General features: G+C 44.0%; 1 protein-coding gene across 1 annotated transcript in view; it reads left to right on the top strand.

Moving 5' to 3' along the window:
* Parm1 (prostate androgen-regulated mucin-like protein 1) overlaps nucleotides 1-16,972 on the top strand; it is a 108,807-nt gene extending 91,835 nt beyond the window's left edge. Inside the window, 2 exon segments of the mRNA NM_173114.2 lie at nucleotides 3,020-3,098; nucleotides 12,985-16,972. Of these exon segments, the coding sequence (NP_775137.2) occupies nucleotides 3,020-3,098; nucleotides 12,985-13,069 (164 nt within the window). The 3' untranslated portion in view covers nucleotides 13,070-16,972.
* Nucleotides 16,973-17,506: the final 534 nt, after the last annotated feature.

Here is a 17,506-nt window from a genome sequence, read left to right as displayed (position 1 = left end):
AGCCAGTTATCCAGCTTCCTCCAGGAGACTACCAGGTAAAATGTCCTGTGTAACCTCCATCTCTGGTAAAAAGGATGATGTCACTTGTGGTCTTGGACAGGTGGCCTTTGGAGATGCCCATCTGGAGACTGGAACAGCTCCTGGAGCTGGACAGCCACCAGGAGCCACTGTGATGTGGAGAAGGAGCAGGCCGCTCTGTTGCTTGCTGTCTCCACACGGAAAAACACAGCTCTTGAGTTGGAGAAACTGCCTGGTTTATTTTTAAAAGAGGTGGTATATAAATACACCGTGGAAATGGCAGAGTTGGAGGAGACCCAGCGCCTTAGAATTAGGCAAGAAACTCTGAAGGTCAGGCCTACAACTTCCTATATTAAATCATCCTTAGGGTCGGGGGAGGGGGAAAGAGTTAGGGGCAGAGACTTTTAGGGGAGCCACCTAGGAGGGGAATTAAATGAAGAGGTCAGCTTTTTTACTGTTCCTAACTGTAATGACTGTATTTTATTTTTTTGAATCTTCAGATTGCCCCCTCGGCTTACCTTGTGGTTATAACCCTCCCTTTCAAAGCTCCCAGCTCTTAAGAAGCTTCAGTGAACCTTGAATTGTTCTAATTTCAGCACAGTTTGGAGGCCAAGACGCTAAGAGCTGCCTTTCAAATTAGGAGTGGAGGTTTTTCATAAGAGGATCTGACCTCGGGCTTTCTCTGCTTGACCAGATCTAGATTCCAACAATCAGCAACACAATCTATCTAATGCCATAAAAGGGAAAGATAGCCACACTGTTAAATACACTCATCTGGATCGAAAGCCTTCTAGAAGCAAAGAAATAGATACACAAACCGTCCTGGGATATGCAAGCTCTGAAATGGAGTCATGGAAATAGCAAACTCTTCTCATTGTCCTCATGTTAGCAATGACCCCTGAAGCGCTCCTGTAGTCCTGTAGATGCCTGGTGTCGCCTTTCATCTAAAAGTTTAGGGGAATTACTGAAGAGTTAAGAAATAGCTTGGCCTTTTGGCTCTGAGCTTCTTCTTTTGGTAGAGGGGATGAGAGAGAAAACAGCACAAACCATTCATGGAAGTGGGGTGGGAATGAAAGGAAATGCCAAAAATTTTACAACTGATAAATCTTTAAGGGTGTGAGAAAGATCCCTGTACAAAAGATTGGAAATGGCAGGACCATGCGTTTGGACAGTTCTTCAGATTGGTGCATGTGGCATCTCATTGCCTGTATTAAAATCATGTGAAATGGGCAGAACATACAAATCAACCCAGATAGACAATAGCTTATGGCTGCATAGTCAATCATGTGCGCTCGCATGCACACACACACACACACACACACACACACACACACACACCACATACCACACCGAACACATACACACACACTACACATACACCACACATACTACACATACACCACACACACACACACATGCACATATCACACACCACACACACACACATACACACACACTACACATATACCCCACACACACATATACACACACATACCACACACCACACACACACACATATGCACACACAACACATACACTACACACACATACACACACACTATACATACACACACTACACACATACACACATACCACACACCACACACACATATGTACACACTACACATACACCACACGCACATAGATCTACATACTTCACTCCAGATCACTCAGCTCTTTTCTGGGCATTAAAGAACAGCTCCATTCACTTGTTAAAGCAGTAAGTCATGTACCTACTTAGGAAACAGGTGTATTACACCAAAAGTCTTTTGCAACATTTGGGGACAAGAGTCCAATTGATCCTGGATACTTGATTCATACTCTATTAGCCCAAAATACATATTGAAAGAGTGCTAGACTTCAAAGATATATTTAGTGCAGAATGGTTATTTTATGGGGACACATGCTTAAAGGGTTGGTCTCTCTGCCTGTCTCTTACCTTCCCATTAATAATCGCGGTAGGGACCAGATTTCAAGCTACCACATAAAGCATTTGTGTTACTTTATAAGCAGTGGGTTTCAACCTTCCTAATGCTGCAGCCCTTTAATATAGTTCCTCACATGATGGTGACGCAAACCATAAAATTATTTGGTTGCTACTTCATAACTGTAATTTTGCAACTGTTATGAGTCACAATGTAAATATCTGATATGCGGGTATCCGATAAGAGGCTCCAAAGGACCGGCAAGCTGAAGTCACTGCTTTATACCAATGTCTCTCCAATGAGGACAACAAAAACAGCACTCCCTGAACGCTTGACCTTATTTTGCATTCAACTTTTGGCTTAATTCTCTGTAATCCAAATAGACCATTTGAATGCAGAAGCTGCTCACGTTTCCCAAAGGGGAGCGGGTTTTTTTTTTTTTTTTTTTTTTGCAAATGCTTTGAGATGATGACATCATTGAAATTTGCATATCTCCTACCGAAGCGACCTCTTTAGAGTGGCTGCTACTGATAAAGCTGTGTAGTTCCAGTTTGTTAAAAACTCAGATGCCTCACTTCATAGTGGCACTCGAACAGGATGCCTTCCTCCTAATATTTCACCGGCGACTCAACGAGACATGAAAAGCAACACATACACACACACACACACACACACACACACACACACACACATGCACGCACACAGTATACACACCACACACACACACCACACATGCTGGGAGATTTTTAAATCCCGGGAGATTTAAAATCTTCTTTCCCTACAGACAACAGGGTTGGTAACTGACCGCCATCATTCTTCAGAGGACTGTGAGACATTACTGTGTATTGCCCTTTGGATTCCAGAGCATCCAACGTCACGATAAACGCTAAAAGAAATATTGACCATTTACTGAACTTAGTTTGAAGTTCAATAACAGAGTTAAATCTTGGGCTTTCTAGTTCTAATTAGAATGGTGAGGCGAATAGCCTTTTCCTCTCAGAGGAGGGTGGGTATTGCATACTGTAAAGTCCCTGAGCTGCCCTCATTGTCTTTTCTGGGTCTTTCCTCCTTCACAGGCAGCATCGCCGCCATCACCGTGACAGTCATTGCTGTGGTGTTGCTGGTGTTTGGAGCTGCGGCATACCTGAAGATCAGGTGAGTCGCTTCTTCCTCTTTGAAAAGAACAGGATTCCATTTTTGAGGCTCCAGGCTGAAGGCTGTTTTGCCAAGGACTTCTTTTGTGGTGGGCATCTCATCCCTCAGAAATATTGGCAGGAAAGTAATGTGGCCAGTAAACTAACCCCACAGTAGACAGGGGCAGACAGTTTGGAGAAGAAAACATTGGGTAAATGGCTTGATGATATCATGGGTCAAGCTTTACCTAGAATCTGTCAACTCTATGGAGATGTCTGCCCTGAAATCACTCCATTGCTCTGGGGAAGTTGCACACCTCTGGGAACCCGGGCCTCTTCAGCTGTGGGCTAGGACAGAGGGTAGGATCAGCGGTTACTAAATACCAGTGTTCCGCACACTCGTCAGTCGATTGGCAATCCGTCTCTTCAAGGGGTGTTAATTAGTTCTAATCCAAGTATATGTGAGATAAAAGGGAAATGTAGCACTTTCTAGAAAACTGAGCTCTGGCACCCCATTATGTCCCTGTATTGTTAGTTTTCAAAACACCTCCTTTCCTTATGTTACCCCATTTGTTATCACGTGATGTCAAATCAATCTAATAATGGCATCAGGAATGAGAGTGGCTTATAACATCGCTTCCATCTACTAGGTACGAAGGACAATTTTCAAGGAAAAAGTGGGTAACCTATGTCTGAAAGCTTTTAGAAAAACATTGACATCTCCTTCAGATGTAAAACAAAAGTCTTTGTCTTCATTAAATTCAAATTTGTTTGACTAGCAAAGGTAATTTTATAAATCAGGTAGTTGTGGACAGCATCTTCCCTTCTAGCCTAACTACTAGTTCATTGCTGTCACTATGTTGGATCTATGAGTTAAGTAACTTCACTACGATTCTTTCAGAAAAATATGTTAAAAATATATTCCTGCCTCAGCCAAAGAAACTTACAGATAAACTATAATCGTCTTTCAAATCATGGAAGGTGATGTTCTACAGAACTAAAACAACAAAACAAACAAACAAACAAACAAACAAACAAAAAACCCCATGAACTCAGTAAGAATGTTGTCCCACTTGGCTATATTCTCCACACACATAAACAAGAGGGGGGGTGTTTAAAATCAGCTAAAGGACTCTTTGTCTTGATTTAAAGTAAGAATTCAAAATTACCATCTCAAACAAATACTGTCTACTGGCAGACAGGCTAGAACAGTAATTCTAGATCCTGGGAGATGTTGGTTCAAGTCCCAGCCCCACCACGTCATAGCAGCCTGGGCTGGTCATGACACGTGAGTGGCCTTCACCCTCCTATCCTGAAAAGAGCAGTGAGGTTAACCACTTGGTGGATATATTGGGAGAGTGAATGTGGGCTGTGTGCCTCTGACATCATCGGCAAAATGGTAGGCTAGGAAGAATCTTGGTAACATAGTCATACATACACAGATACCCAACACACACACAACACACAACACACACACAAAACACATACACACACAACACACACACACACACACACACACACACACACACACACACACACACGCACACACAGGCATCTCTCCAAATAATGGAATCACTTGATTGACGAGACACTACAAAGTTCTGCCATCACAGAATGCACCACCCTTAGAAAATTAGCATACCATCACAATTTGTTCTGTGCACTTATGAAAAATGTCCAAAATTAAAACCCTATGCTCCCCAGCTCTAACAACAGATAAAGTCAGGGCTACAATTAAATGAGTTTCTGTTTTTCTCTCCCATGTCTCTCTTTTTCAAATGAAGATGGTCCACAGTGGTATAAGCGGAAGGACGCTGCTTTCTAATAATCTACCCAGATTTGGCACTGTAAACTTAAGGATAAGGTAGTCACACACAGGCATTAGAAACTCCCCAAGGAAAGCCCCTTTCTACTTCTCCATTACATCTGGGGCAGTGGGGTAGAGGGAGTGCTGCGGGGTGGGGGTGGGGTGGCAGTATAAGGAGGTTAATTGTTTTCATGAGTTTTACGCCCTTCAAATGCTACTTGGCCAGATTCTTGGGAAATGCCTCTAATCAATCCTTCATCAAATAATAGTCAGCTCCATTGATGTCTACCTCCCCTCCCCATTTGAGAGTGTGTATATCTGTGTGTGTGTGTGTGTGTGTGTGTGTGTGTGTGTGTGTGTCTATGTCTATGTGTATAGGCACAAGTGAACTCGTACTTGCATGTGTGACACTAGGCAATGCATAGCAACCTTTACCTTGGCTAAAAATTCATTCTGCTTCTCTCAGCCCATATTTCTGAGAGCAATGCAATGCAACTGCTCTCTTATCTGATGGACTCTTACCACTTGGCTACTAACTGAAATCCCAGTCATATGGGAGCTGTTAGCCTATGACTTAGATCCATGCGCTACAGCCCTAGCAACGCTAGCCCTGGCTAATGTCCCTTGAGTGCAAAGCCACTGCAAAATGCACCCTCACCTCTCAAACACAGTGACCCTTGCAAGTTCCACTGACAGGGCTCAGGGCCTTTCCCTTTCTCCCTAAGCCATCAATGAACTCATCAGCCATCTGTTTGCCTGGGACCTCTACCTTTGTCACAGAGTCTGCCGCCCTGAGAACTGTATATTTTAATAAGCTGAGCCAACATGGGACGCCGCTTATACAACTGAACTCGGGGAGCTATTTCAAGCTCTCCTCTTGTGGGCCCACTTTGACCAGCAGTAGTGCCATGTGAAAGGGGGAAACAGGATCTCTGTATTCAAGTTCAAGACTACACTAGCCTTTTTGCTGTAGCTGTCGATATTCATTTAAGATTGAGATAATGTATATAGAAGAATATCCAAGGAGACCACATCATGCGATAAGGACAGGACCTATGGGCGAGTATCTCAATCCGTCTACGCTGGCTTCCTCCGTAAAATGGGACTATAATAAAACACTTAGCCCCAGAGTGTGGTGAGCATTGTATTAGGATACCTGCACATGTTCAGCGGGGAGGCTGAGGGACACTACTAAACCAAGTTGCTTGCTGTGTGGCATCTGTCAGTTTCAGAACTGTACATGTCATGTGATGTGGTACGTGGTAGTCTCCAATATAAGGCTGGAAGAACAACTAGGTCCTTGGCATCCCTGCTTGGTGAACACAGACACACACACACACACACACACACACACACACACACACACACACACACACACACTTCATAGGCTAAAGAGGAGAGGGGAAGAGAGGAAGAGAATGGAACAGGAGCTCGGTAGTGTCACCGTGCGTTGCGTGGCAGCTCTCTCGTGATGCTGTTTATAGATGAGGTTGCATTTGTGTTAGACATTCCTAAGCAGAAACTCTCTCAGGCAATCTCTACTCCAAGGCTCATTTGCAAATTTAACGGGAAGCAAACCCTCCCTCCCTCTTGCAAAGGGGCGTCTTTAATTAGTGATGATTGAAGTGCGGTATAGAAGTCAGTTCTGTTTTGTCTAAATTGCTCAAGTCTGCTCAGGTAGGAGATAATCTCCCCCACACAAGAGCCCCTGTCTGCAGAAGTGGATGAAGCTATGATTAGGTAGCCCTTCACAAAAATAAATGTGGTCTTGATTTTTCGACACAACAAGGCCTGGCTCTTCAGATGTCTTTGTTAGAAATTCTCTGTCTCGCTTTGTGTCTCGAGGTGACAGCAGATTGCTTCTGCTTGTGGTTGGGTTTAATGACTAGCCCTGGCCAGCTGTGACAGTCAGAATCTTTTAGAATTTGTTGTCCATATGCTGAATAATTTTCAGATTAGCTTTTGGAACTTTTGCACGTCTAGTTTACTTCATTTCCCACCTCTGCGGCTCTTGGGGCTCTGCTATATAAAATTGCCAGTTGGGGATATTACATCTCCATTCCTAGTTAGCCCAGCAAGGGTACTGAAGCTGAGGGTCCAAGATCCATACTTTAAATCATTCTGCTTTGTAAGAAATACTTTTCTGTGGAGGTCTCCCAGACATATGGCCCTGTCTCTTCATGCTTCCGTGACTTTGGACAAACTAGGAGGTGTTTGATTCATCCTTTTAAAATTCCAAAGTGGTGACTCCAAAGAGGCCTCCTTCTGGAGCCTTCATCCGCCCCTTGCCCCCCATACTGAGTTCCTGGATGCTCCTCCCTGCTCTGTTCCAAGCACTTTCCAGAAAGGAGCCGTGTGTCACAGCATCTTCCACCAGAGCTCTGGTCCAGCCACAGCTGACATGCCATAGTTCCATTGGGACATTTCTTGGATGGAAGAATGACCTGGGGTGAGGAAAGTTGGGATGTGACAGCAGCATGTATTTCAAATGAGGAAGAACTAAGAGTGAGGGAGTGGGAGCCACTCATGTCTGTTGAGCCACACAGATTCTCTGATCACTCTTCACACTGGGTCTGTTGACAGAGGCAGAGGCCTCCAGCCCTCTTCTGTGGCAATGGTCAGACAGACAGCCTCTCACAGAAACCTTTGAAAAATAGGAGACGCAGATGTGAATGTGTGAAGGTGGTTGATTGTTGAATATAGGTTTGAAAATACTATCTTGGGAAAAGAAAAACAATGAACCGTGAAAGGTTTGGAAAACAATGTTTGGAAATGTGCCCATCATTGGGACTTCTGGTAGAAAGAGGCAGGACTGCTAAGGTCTGAGTTGTGATACTCAGCCACTAACTTGCTATAGTGACTGCTGCTGAGTAATCTTGGTCCCTGTGGCCTCCGTTTTCATAGCTTTAAGAACATGATGCAGAACTTTAATGCCCCTAACTTGGACAGACAGTAATGCAGAGTACTGACCTTAAACGACTCTATGCGGTGAACAGATAGAAGCCACTGTCACCATTTCCTGCAACCTTTCTGTGAATTGAAACATCCAACATGAAAAGTTGGTTTTATTTGTATTAGGGACCTAGCAGATGTCACACAGATGTCCTGTCTCTAGAATTGCCACCTCTGTCTTTAGAATGTTTCCAGACACCCATGGGACTCATCCCTCATCTCCTCAGGAGCCTGCTCAAGTGATGCCTTCTTGAGACCTTCTCTGGACACTGTTCAGCACTGAAATCCTCACCTCCCACTAGAAAGTCCTCATGTCTTTCTTTAATTTCCCCCATAGCACTCACTACCTTGTAACGTGGCTATTGTGACTCCATCCCAGAATGTAAGGTCCCTAAGGACAGGCATCTGAGTGCATTCAGTTGCTCGCTGTGCCCCTCCCCACCACCCGTTTCCAAAACAGGGTCCCATAGACTAAGTTTTAAGAGTTCAGTGAAAGGAGCTAGGCAAGGGTGGGAAAGTTAGGAACAGGAAGCAAATGGTAGAAGCAGAAAGAAGACAGAGGGACAGCCGCACGGACATCTTTGCTAATGGAAGATAAGAGTTTTAATGCTTAATTACTAATGGCTAATGACTGCAGCATTCTCCCTGAACTAAATCCGGTTTTAATATCTGTGCTTCCTTCCTGCTCAGCTTATGATAAACACTAATGATTGAAAAGTGAGGTCTCCCCTGCCGAAGCAGAGGACTGGGGGTGTATTAATCAGCATAGTGAAGGCTTTGCCGAGAGCTGGGACGTACCCTCGGACAAACATCAGGTGTTCTCTAAAATCTGTTAAAACGCAAAGAAAGCATGACATCATATTCATCTTCAAGGACAATTAGGTACTGATAAAAAGATGAGGGGATAAAATAAGAGATTGCTCCTTATTTCCCTCTCAGGTTCTGCTTTAGCTAATGACACCATATAGAACAAAAGGAGTACAGCTAAGAAACATGGAGTCATTGTGCAGGGCACTCTGGGCACTGAGCTAAGTGCCAGAAAACCACAGCATGGCACAGGGTCCAGCCATAATTCTTCTCTTTCTTCCTCTCTTTAAGTCAAGAGGAGCCTTTGACCTCTGGCATTCTTTATTGAGAATTTATTTTCACTTTGCCAATGTTGCCTCAAGCCATAAGAACCCTCTCTAAGATTGACCAACTTGACATCTGCAATTTAAATGCTCCTAGATATAAGCAGTCACCTTCAAATATTTACACCATAACCATGGTATCAAAGTCAACACATTAAGCATGTGGATATTTAGAGAGTAAGTAAGATAAAGATTATCCCCAAGAAGTCCATTTAAGAGGAGACAATTCGAAGCAAATGGAAAACAGAGTCATGTAAGATGGTGCCCATCTGTATTGAGAAGCCACAGGAGCAAGATGGCGTCACTCATGCCAACTGTTCTTCAGGCTGTAATTAGATACAGCAGTGCTGTCTGACAGAAGCAAAACATTGTTTTATTATTGAGTCTCCCATTAAATAACATTGACAAAGCCATTGAGTTCCTTCATGCCTACTTTCCTAATGTTAGAAGTAAGAGGAAGTTTCCATTTTTTTTTTTTTTACTTCTTAGACACACCTACATGGAAACTTCCCTGGGTCCAATCACCACGTGCTATGGTTTAAGAAGCGCTGGCTCAGACAGAAAGGTTCAAATGCTCACTAACTGCTCTGCCCTCCCACAACTGTGTTTCTTTTCCTCCGTCCACAACATCAGGTTTACACAAGTCCAGCGCTCACCTCAGCATATCCACTCTGAGATCCAGCCACTGACTGTATTAAGAGGCAACCCTGCAGGTTCAATACGCTTCCTATTTTTCTCCCTTTATTTCTCCCCATTTTGGTTGATCCACCCCCCTTGCATGTCTTTCCTCACTCAGTAGCACTCACTGTTCAAGCGTAAAGACAAAGAACAATGAAAGCCAAGACCAGTGCTTTGCTTCATTTCCCTCGTGTCTGTACAGCAGACGCTACTTTCAATACAGCAAACTCAGGTGAAGCATTGTCCCACGTGCCCAAAATAACCACAGACTGTACAGCTCGGTGACCAGAGGACTTCTAACCCTTTGACCTCACTTGGACTGTAATGATACTTTATAAGATTCAAATAACAATAACATCAGAAACTGGATTTATTACTGTGCCCGAAGCACAGTTTCAGTCGTCCGATTTTACTGTTTGCAGATTTAGCATGGGCTTGTATAAGTTTCATTATAATAAAAGTTACAAAGCAGTGTTGGCCAATATTTATTGTGTGCCAAGCCTTTAAACGCATTACCTCATTGAGACCTTCTAACAACTTTAATGCATTTTTTAACTCACCATTTTGTAGATGAAGGAACAAAGGGGTCAAGGAACCCACTCAAGACATACGTCTGTTGACCAAACTGGCAGCATATGAGAATAAAATTATAAGAAAGAGATTAAAATGTCACAAAGAAATTAAATTGACTTCCAAGGTGAAGCAGAGGCCCCCCATCAATGAAGGCATGGGGTTACTATGAGAATGCTTGCCAAACTTATCGCAATAAAGACATGCTGAAATAGAGGGTGGCATTTCAAGAGTGTTGAAACGCCTAGGACTTTATTTTCTCACACAGCAGCTCCCTTTTCTCTGACATCCTATTTTGTTGGTTAGGACTGGAGGCTTTTAAGTAAATGGAGAGTTGGCGGTGTGTAGCTCATGATCCTCACCCATCAAAATGACCTCTGCTCTTCCTGTATATTAAAAAGGCAATAGTGTCCCTGGGTTGCTATTTATGATCTCTGTCTTTCACACACACACACAGACACACACACACAGACACACACACACAGACACACACACTTATACACACACATACACACATACATGTACACACTTAATATGCACACATATATACACATACATGCAGACACACTTAATACGCACACATATATACACATACATGCACACACTTAATACACACACATATATACACATTCATGCAGACACACTTAATACACACACATATATACACATACATGCAGACACACTTAATACACACATACACACATATATACACACATACATGCCTCACTTAATACACACACAAACATATGCACACACACAAACATGCACACACACACTTATACACACACATACACCCATACATGTACACACTTAATATGCACACATATACACACATACATGCACACACTTAATACACACACATATATACACATTCATGCAGACACACTTAATACACACACATATATACACATACATGCAGACACACTTAATACACACATACACACATATATACACATACATGCATCACTTAATACACACACAAACATATGCACACATACAAACACATACGCGCACACACACACACACACACAAGTGTGAGTTGGTAGTGTAAACCAATTATTTTGTGAAACATTTTCAAGTTGCTAGGGATACAGACGGGATCCACTGAGTTAGCTTGCAGGAGCTACATCAGAATTCTGACATGAGCACAGCAAGGGCCTGGTTCTTACTAAATGTCATCTATCTCTTTGCCAATCCCAACTGATGTCAGTAAGCTACAGGAGGACAGGAGCAAGTGTTTGAGCAACCAACAGAAGCAGAGTGAATGCTTTTTGTGGTCCTAGGGTTGTGTTTCTGATTGCTTAATACCCACATCTGACTGTGAGACCACTATGGGGAATGGGCATGTCCATGCACTGTATTTAGCATCCATAATTTCTAGACCAATCTCAGCCCCCTGGATCTATATTCAGCTCTTACACCTCAGGTTTCCAGAGTCTGATTGGCACCTTAGCCCAGCAAGAGTGCAATTTAAACAGGCTGTGATGGGCAGTGTCATTGTGGAAGGCTATGACACATGTAAGAATGCATATACTAGCGTGGACCTCAGGGTCACAGCATGCTTGTTTATGACGTTCTTCCAATCCTGTCATTCTCTTTAGTCTTTAAGTGACCATGCCATTCCCAGGGAAGCTCCCATCTTTGTGAACAGATTGAATTCTGTGAGAACTCAAGATACATCTTTTTCAATTACTATGTCTGCGACAGAAGATTCTGGGTAACTTGGGGCATGTATCTTTTAGAAGCTAGAAATAGAACCATGAATAAACATAACAGGCGAATTATCCCTGCCCTCACAAGACATAGAGTCTAGTTGGAGAGGAGAAGTAATTACAAGACGATTATATAAATCATGTAGTATCTTTGGAAGATGCAAAGGCCCTGGGGTGAGGCTGCTTACACATGGGAAACAGAAAGAGCAGTACACTTGTTGTTGAGAAGGAAAGCGTGTTTGGTGGCAATCAATGTTTCTCAGAAAAAAAGACGATCCAGAGCCTATGCCTTTATGAACCATTGTAAGGACTTTGGCTTCCATGAGCAACCATTCAGAGATCTTCAGGAAAGAAATTATGGCAGTCTGACTTCAGTTCCTTACAGAAATCCTAAGTGTCCTACAACTTCTTGGGACACATAGCCTGGCTAGAACATGTTGCCATTGAACTAAGAGGCTAACCAGACTCAGGGGGATTCAAGGTCTGAGAACTCCATCTTTAGATCAAGGTGGGGATCTGGCACACAGCTCAGCTGGATAGTTGGGTCATACCAATCAAACTTCCCAAATACCATTTTTTCTCATCAGAGAAACATTTCTTTCCCCCAGCCTTGATTCTGAGGATCTACTAAACACCTAACATAGACACACTTCACAAATCACAACACTAAAAGCTGTGTTTAGCAGCAACAGTGGCTGTGGCTGTGTGAATATTACTTCACAGAAAATTAGCCCCAGAGCCTACATCAAGACACTGGGACCCAAGCTTCCATTCCCTTTCTTACTGGGTAGATGTTGAAATAGACCCTTCTCCCTTCTGCTGTACTGGAGGGGAAAGAGAAAGAGACTCAACCAATCTCAAGAGAATGGGATAAGCAGGTTCCTCAGCAGAAGCTGCTAACTAAGGCTGACGTGGTCCAGGGGTATCTTGCTGAGATCATCTGATCTTATCTTTCCCTCCCAGGGAGCTGTGAGCTCCTGGGTTCAGGCTACAGGGTGTTAACTTGTCCTCAGATTGGCACATCCTCAAGTAACCCTTCCCCCTCTTCTTCCCACACAGGCATTCCTCCTACGGAAGGCTGCTGGATGACCATGACTACGGGTCCTGGGGAAACTACAACAACCCTCTCTATGATGACTCTTAACAAAGGAAGGTGGCTGAGGACAAGAAATAACTGTCCTTTATTTATAAGTGCTTATCCAGTAGAATTAATAACAAGTACCTGATGTACACTGAACGACAATCGCAAGCCCTCTTTTGTTGGTTTGGTTGTTTTTGCTTTCCTTCCTCTCTCCTCCGGCTGCTACTACAATGTCCCCCTTCTGGTACAAAAGAACCATTGCGTAAAGGCCAGTGGAGGCCGATTTGCAGCTGACGTGGGCCATCTTTGCACTGACCAAGCCAGATATCATGAGGTGGGGGGGCTGCAGAACCCCTATCACGGGAACCACTCTGGAAATGACCTAGGAAAGGGGCTCGGAGTTGCTTGGTTGGGGATTTAATTTTAGGTGATCTTTTGGTTTGGGTTATTTCTTAAAGTTCTCGACAGGAAATTACATTAAATATCAGCGAGGAGAAAGGAATAAATCCCAGGAGGCTGCCACCCTGTGTGGAAGAAGCAGGGACTTCTTGACTCCTTTCTAACCCTTGTTTGCCGGGTTGTATCTGACAGGATGCCGACTTAGTCCTATAAGCAGATATACAATTCTCAGCTGCCTAACAGATGAAAGGTAAAAGAGGCCTTGCCCAGGAGGAGAGCAGCAGGCAAGGGCAGAGCAGCACAGCAGGCTGTCAGTCAGCAAACTCAACCAGCTCTCCCCATCCAGGCCACCGGAAGGCGACAGGGATCCCAACCCGATAGCTTTCAAGAAAGTTATAGGTCCAAGAGTGAAGCGGAGAGGTGATCTTGAAGAACAGGCAGGGAGAGACTGCAGAGACTAAGGGATGGGGGAAGAAGGGAGAGACGAAAGCTTACATGCACCAAGGACCCTCTTGAAGCAAGCAGGAGTCGGCTCTCCATGGTAGTGGGAGATATCAAAATCTTGGAGGAACACCATAGAACTCTAACCCATAAAGCAACTGCCTCACTGCCTTGCTATCTGTGTTGAGTAATGGCTGTATGCTATTCCCCCCCCCCAAAAAAAGCTAAGAGAGGCCCTACTCTATCTGCAGTTGTTCATCCAAAGCACTCACTTCCATAGGATGGAGACATCCAGAACTATCTGTTTGCTCTCCCTAACGCTTAACCTTCCCCATCCTTCCTTTTAATACGTAAATACCCCCAGGCGTGCAGTCTCAACTCCCGTACAACCAGTTCTGAGGAGAGATCATCCTTCTTTGTCAGCTCTTTTTCTTTCACTTATGACCCACCAGGAGGTGTTTGAGTATCTCTCATACCACCCCCACCCCCACCCGAGGTGTCTAGTAGCAATTTTTTTATTGTGACTTTGTTCCTTGGGAGTGCTAGTTAGGGGTAGAGACTATGGATCCTGCTAAACACCCTACCTGGCACAGGACAACCGTCCACTCCGAAGAATTTCCTAGCTGAAAACATCAAAGGCTGAGATTGAGACCATTCACCGCAATGCCCTTGTGACGTAAAGCAAACAAACGAACAGGCATCAGGAAGACCCTTTCATGTTTAACAAAGTGAAAAATGGATTTCTTCCCCCAAAGTGTTTAGTTTGCTGCCCGATGGGTTGGCTTCTGGTATGCACTGTTGTTGCCTCATGTAGGTCGAAGAGAGCTTTATTACAGGGCTACCCCGCTGTTCTTTTGAAGCAGCTGACACCTAGTATCTGAAGTCCTGATTTCATGGAGGAGGAAATCTACATCACAAACTATGTTACATTGTCCTGTGATGTCAGAGGAAACAACTATCCATTTTAATTCCTCAGATGGATCTGGCCGCCATGACTCGGTTGAGGAAAACACTCTCAATTGCTATCTTGAACCTCTCCGGTGTAGAGTCCACAGATAGGGGTACCTCCCACAACCTGCCACGCCAGGCTTTGACGAAAATCCTTCCTAAATTTCAGAAGTGCCAAAAGGAGAGATCAGTCCTGGAAGTTAGCCTGTAAGCAGAGTGGGTAGCAAGGAATGAGGTTACGGAAATTAAGATATCCCTGAATAGGAAACACCTGATACACAGACAGACAGACAGACACACACACACACACACACACACACACACACACACACTGTGCACAGCAAGGGTATGCCCTCTGGCCACACTTGGCCTGAACAACTGCCCCTCCTTCCTACCCTGACCCCGGTTCTCCGGTTAGGCGAAGGACAAACCAGTACACACCAGGATTCTGCACGTCACTGTCCTCCATCAGTCTAAAACACTTTTGACACATGACACAAAGCTCTCTATGAAACACCTTAGGGGAAGTGTACTTCAGATAGGTAAAATAAATCCTAGGCCAGAGGAACCGGCTTCTTCCTAAGCCCTCTTACCTGTTAGAAACCAGAGACACAGCAAGAAATTTCTCACACAGAAGGATGCCAGTGTATATGAGCTTGTGATTGCCAGTGCTCTGATTAGCCTCTAATTGCTTTCGGCAAAACACAAAGCTGTCATATACAACAAGGTAACCGGCAGTATCCTCTCAAAGCTCAAGAATGACCCTAGCCTATTTACTATAAAGTGTGTCAGTGTGAGAATGTACTTTGCCAAATGTATTTTTCTGCTTTTGAATTGGCCAAAAGATTTCAGTATATTTATTCTACAAACATTACTACACACACGCATGCGCATGCACACACGCACGCACACACACACTCACATCTGATATATATATATATATATGTATATATGCCAATAATTGACCTTTACCTCAGGGAGAGTTAGTTTAAGTCTACACAAGGGAAATTAGTGGTCCCCCTAAGTAGATCCAAACAGTCATACCCCATCATGGATCGGTCTGGCCAGAATGTTTTGGAGAGAAAGTCAGAGCAAAAAGAAAGCTAGGAGCTTCTTCTCCGTGGGCTCTAAACGATCCAAGAATGGTAGGCAACTATGCTTTCTTTCCCCATGGCCCCGATGGGCCCCTCTCCTCCCTGCACATCTGTGTCTTCATCTATAAAATGGGGGTGATGCTTTCATAGTGGCCTTACCCCTTCCTACCTCACAGACGTGTTGTGAGGATTAATGAAATTGTGTCTACAGTGTTTTCAACCGGAGAAAAACTATTTATGGACACTTCAAGTATTACGTAGATATATAAGTGATCTCAGTTTCTTACTTGCTGTTAGACTAGTGTGCTGGTTTTACTTCCTTTATGAAACTACAGTCAATGTCATGGCCACCTCAGATGGCTATCAGAGCTCTGAACTTCCCTCCTGTGCACCGGGCTGATGCAGGTTTAACTGTTCCTGGAACTACAGAGGATATCTCCCCTCCAACTGAGAAGATGGCCCAGGACACAGGTCTCAGAGACCTGCATTAGGATCCAGGTCAGGATGGCACATGTCAACATTGCGGAAGAAGGCCTCGGACTTCCACACCCCGAGCTCTCAGAGGACTTAGACTATGGGCTGATGCCATCTATTTGCCCTTCATCTTGCTTGCAAGGGTGCATGGTTGGATCCTATGCATCTTGAAAAATGAATTTTGTGATTGGTCTGGATGCTAATTTGCACGTCGATTCACCTTCTTTGCCTTTAACCTTCTTTTGAGGGCAAATGGATGTACCATTTCAACTTTGATCTCGGAGGCATTAGCTCATATTGACTCGTTGGCGCATTGGTCTCTAGGAGTAAGTTAGCCGACGTCGTTTGAAGATGGGAAGGTGTGCAACTTCTTTGATATTTGATGACGTCATATCTGCATTTGTTGTAAGACATATTGCATACCAATTATAACTCTGCCAATTAAAGTGGTTAAAAGCTTCTGTGTAGCTGTGGTGATTCACGTTTTGAGATGTTTTGTTGCCCAGGCTGCTGGGTTTGTTTTTGTCAGTCATATTAAACAGCTCTGACTTGTTCTTAAAGAAATCGTATCCCTCACCCCCACCCCATCAATAAATAATAATTTCTGTAGCCTGGGAAGGTCGCTCTGATCTTGAAACAGGCTGGGGAACTTCCGGTGCTGAACGAACCTTCTGAGCAGTGACTTCGCTTCCAAATATTCCGTGTGCTCCATCCAGCCGAGGTGGAAGCAAACATTCTGATTCAATGAGCAAGACGGTAAGCATAATCAAGTCACATTAAAGCACACGGCATTAGCAGTACATGTGGTGTTTGCTCCACTCCGTTTCAAAAAAAAAAAAATTAAATTCAGCATATTCATCCTTATCTGACAGCTAATTAGCAGGCAATTTCAGCCATCCAAAGTATAATTTCAACCCTGAGAAGCTAACCAAATAGTATTTTGATTTTGAAGAAAATAGCCACGGCAAAGCCCATGCACTTTACTCCATAGGGAGGAGGAGACCAGCTGCACGGTGGGGGGCGGGGGGGGGTTGGGGGAGTTTTGTGCCATCTTTCTTTCTCCTTTTTAACCTTGGCACAGAGCCTAATCAAGTCCTGGTGGCCTTCAAACTTACTATGCAGCCCAAGCTGGCCTTGAGCTCCT

This window comes from Rattus norvegicus, chromosome 14 (assembly GCF_021556685.1).
Source record: "Rattus norvegicus strain SHRSP/BbbUtx chromosome 14, alternate assembly SHRSP_T2T, whole genome shotgun sequence".
Lineage (NCBI taxonomy): Eukaryota > Metazoa > Chordata > Mammalia > Rodentia > Muridae > Rattus > Rattus norvegicus.
This window is presented reverse-complemented; position numbering and strand designations above follow the sequence as displayed.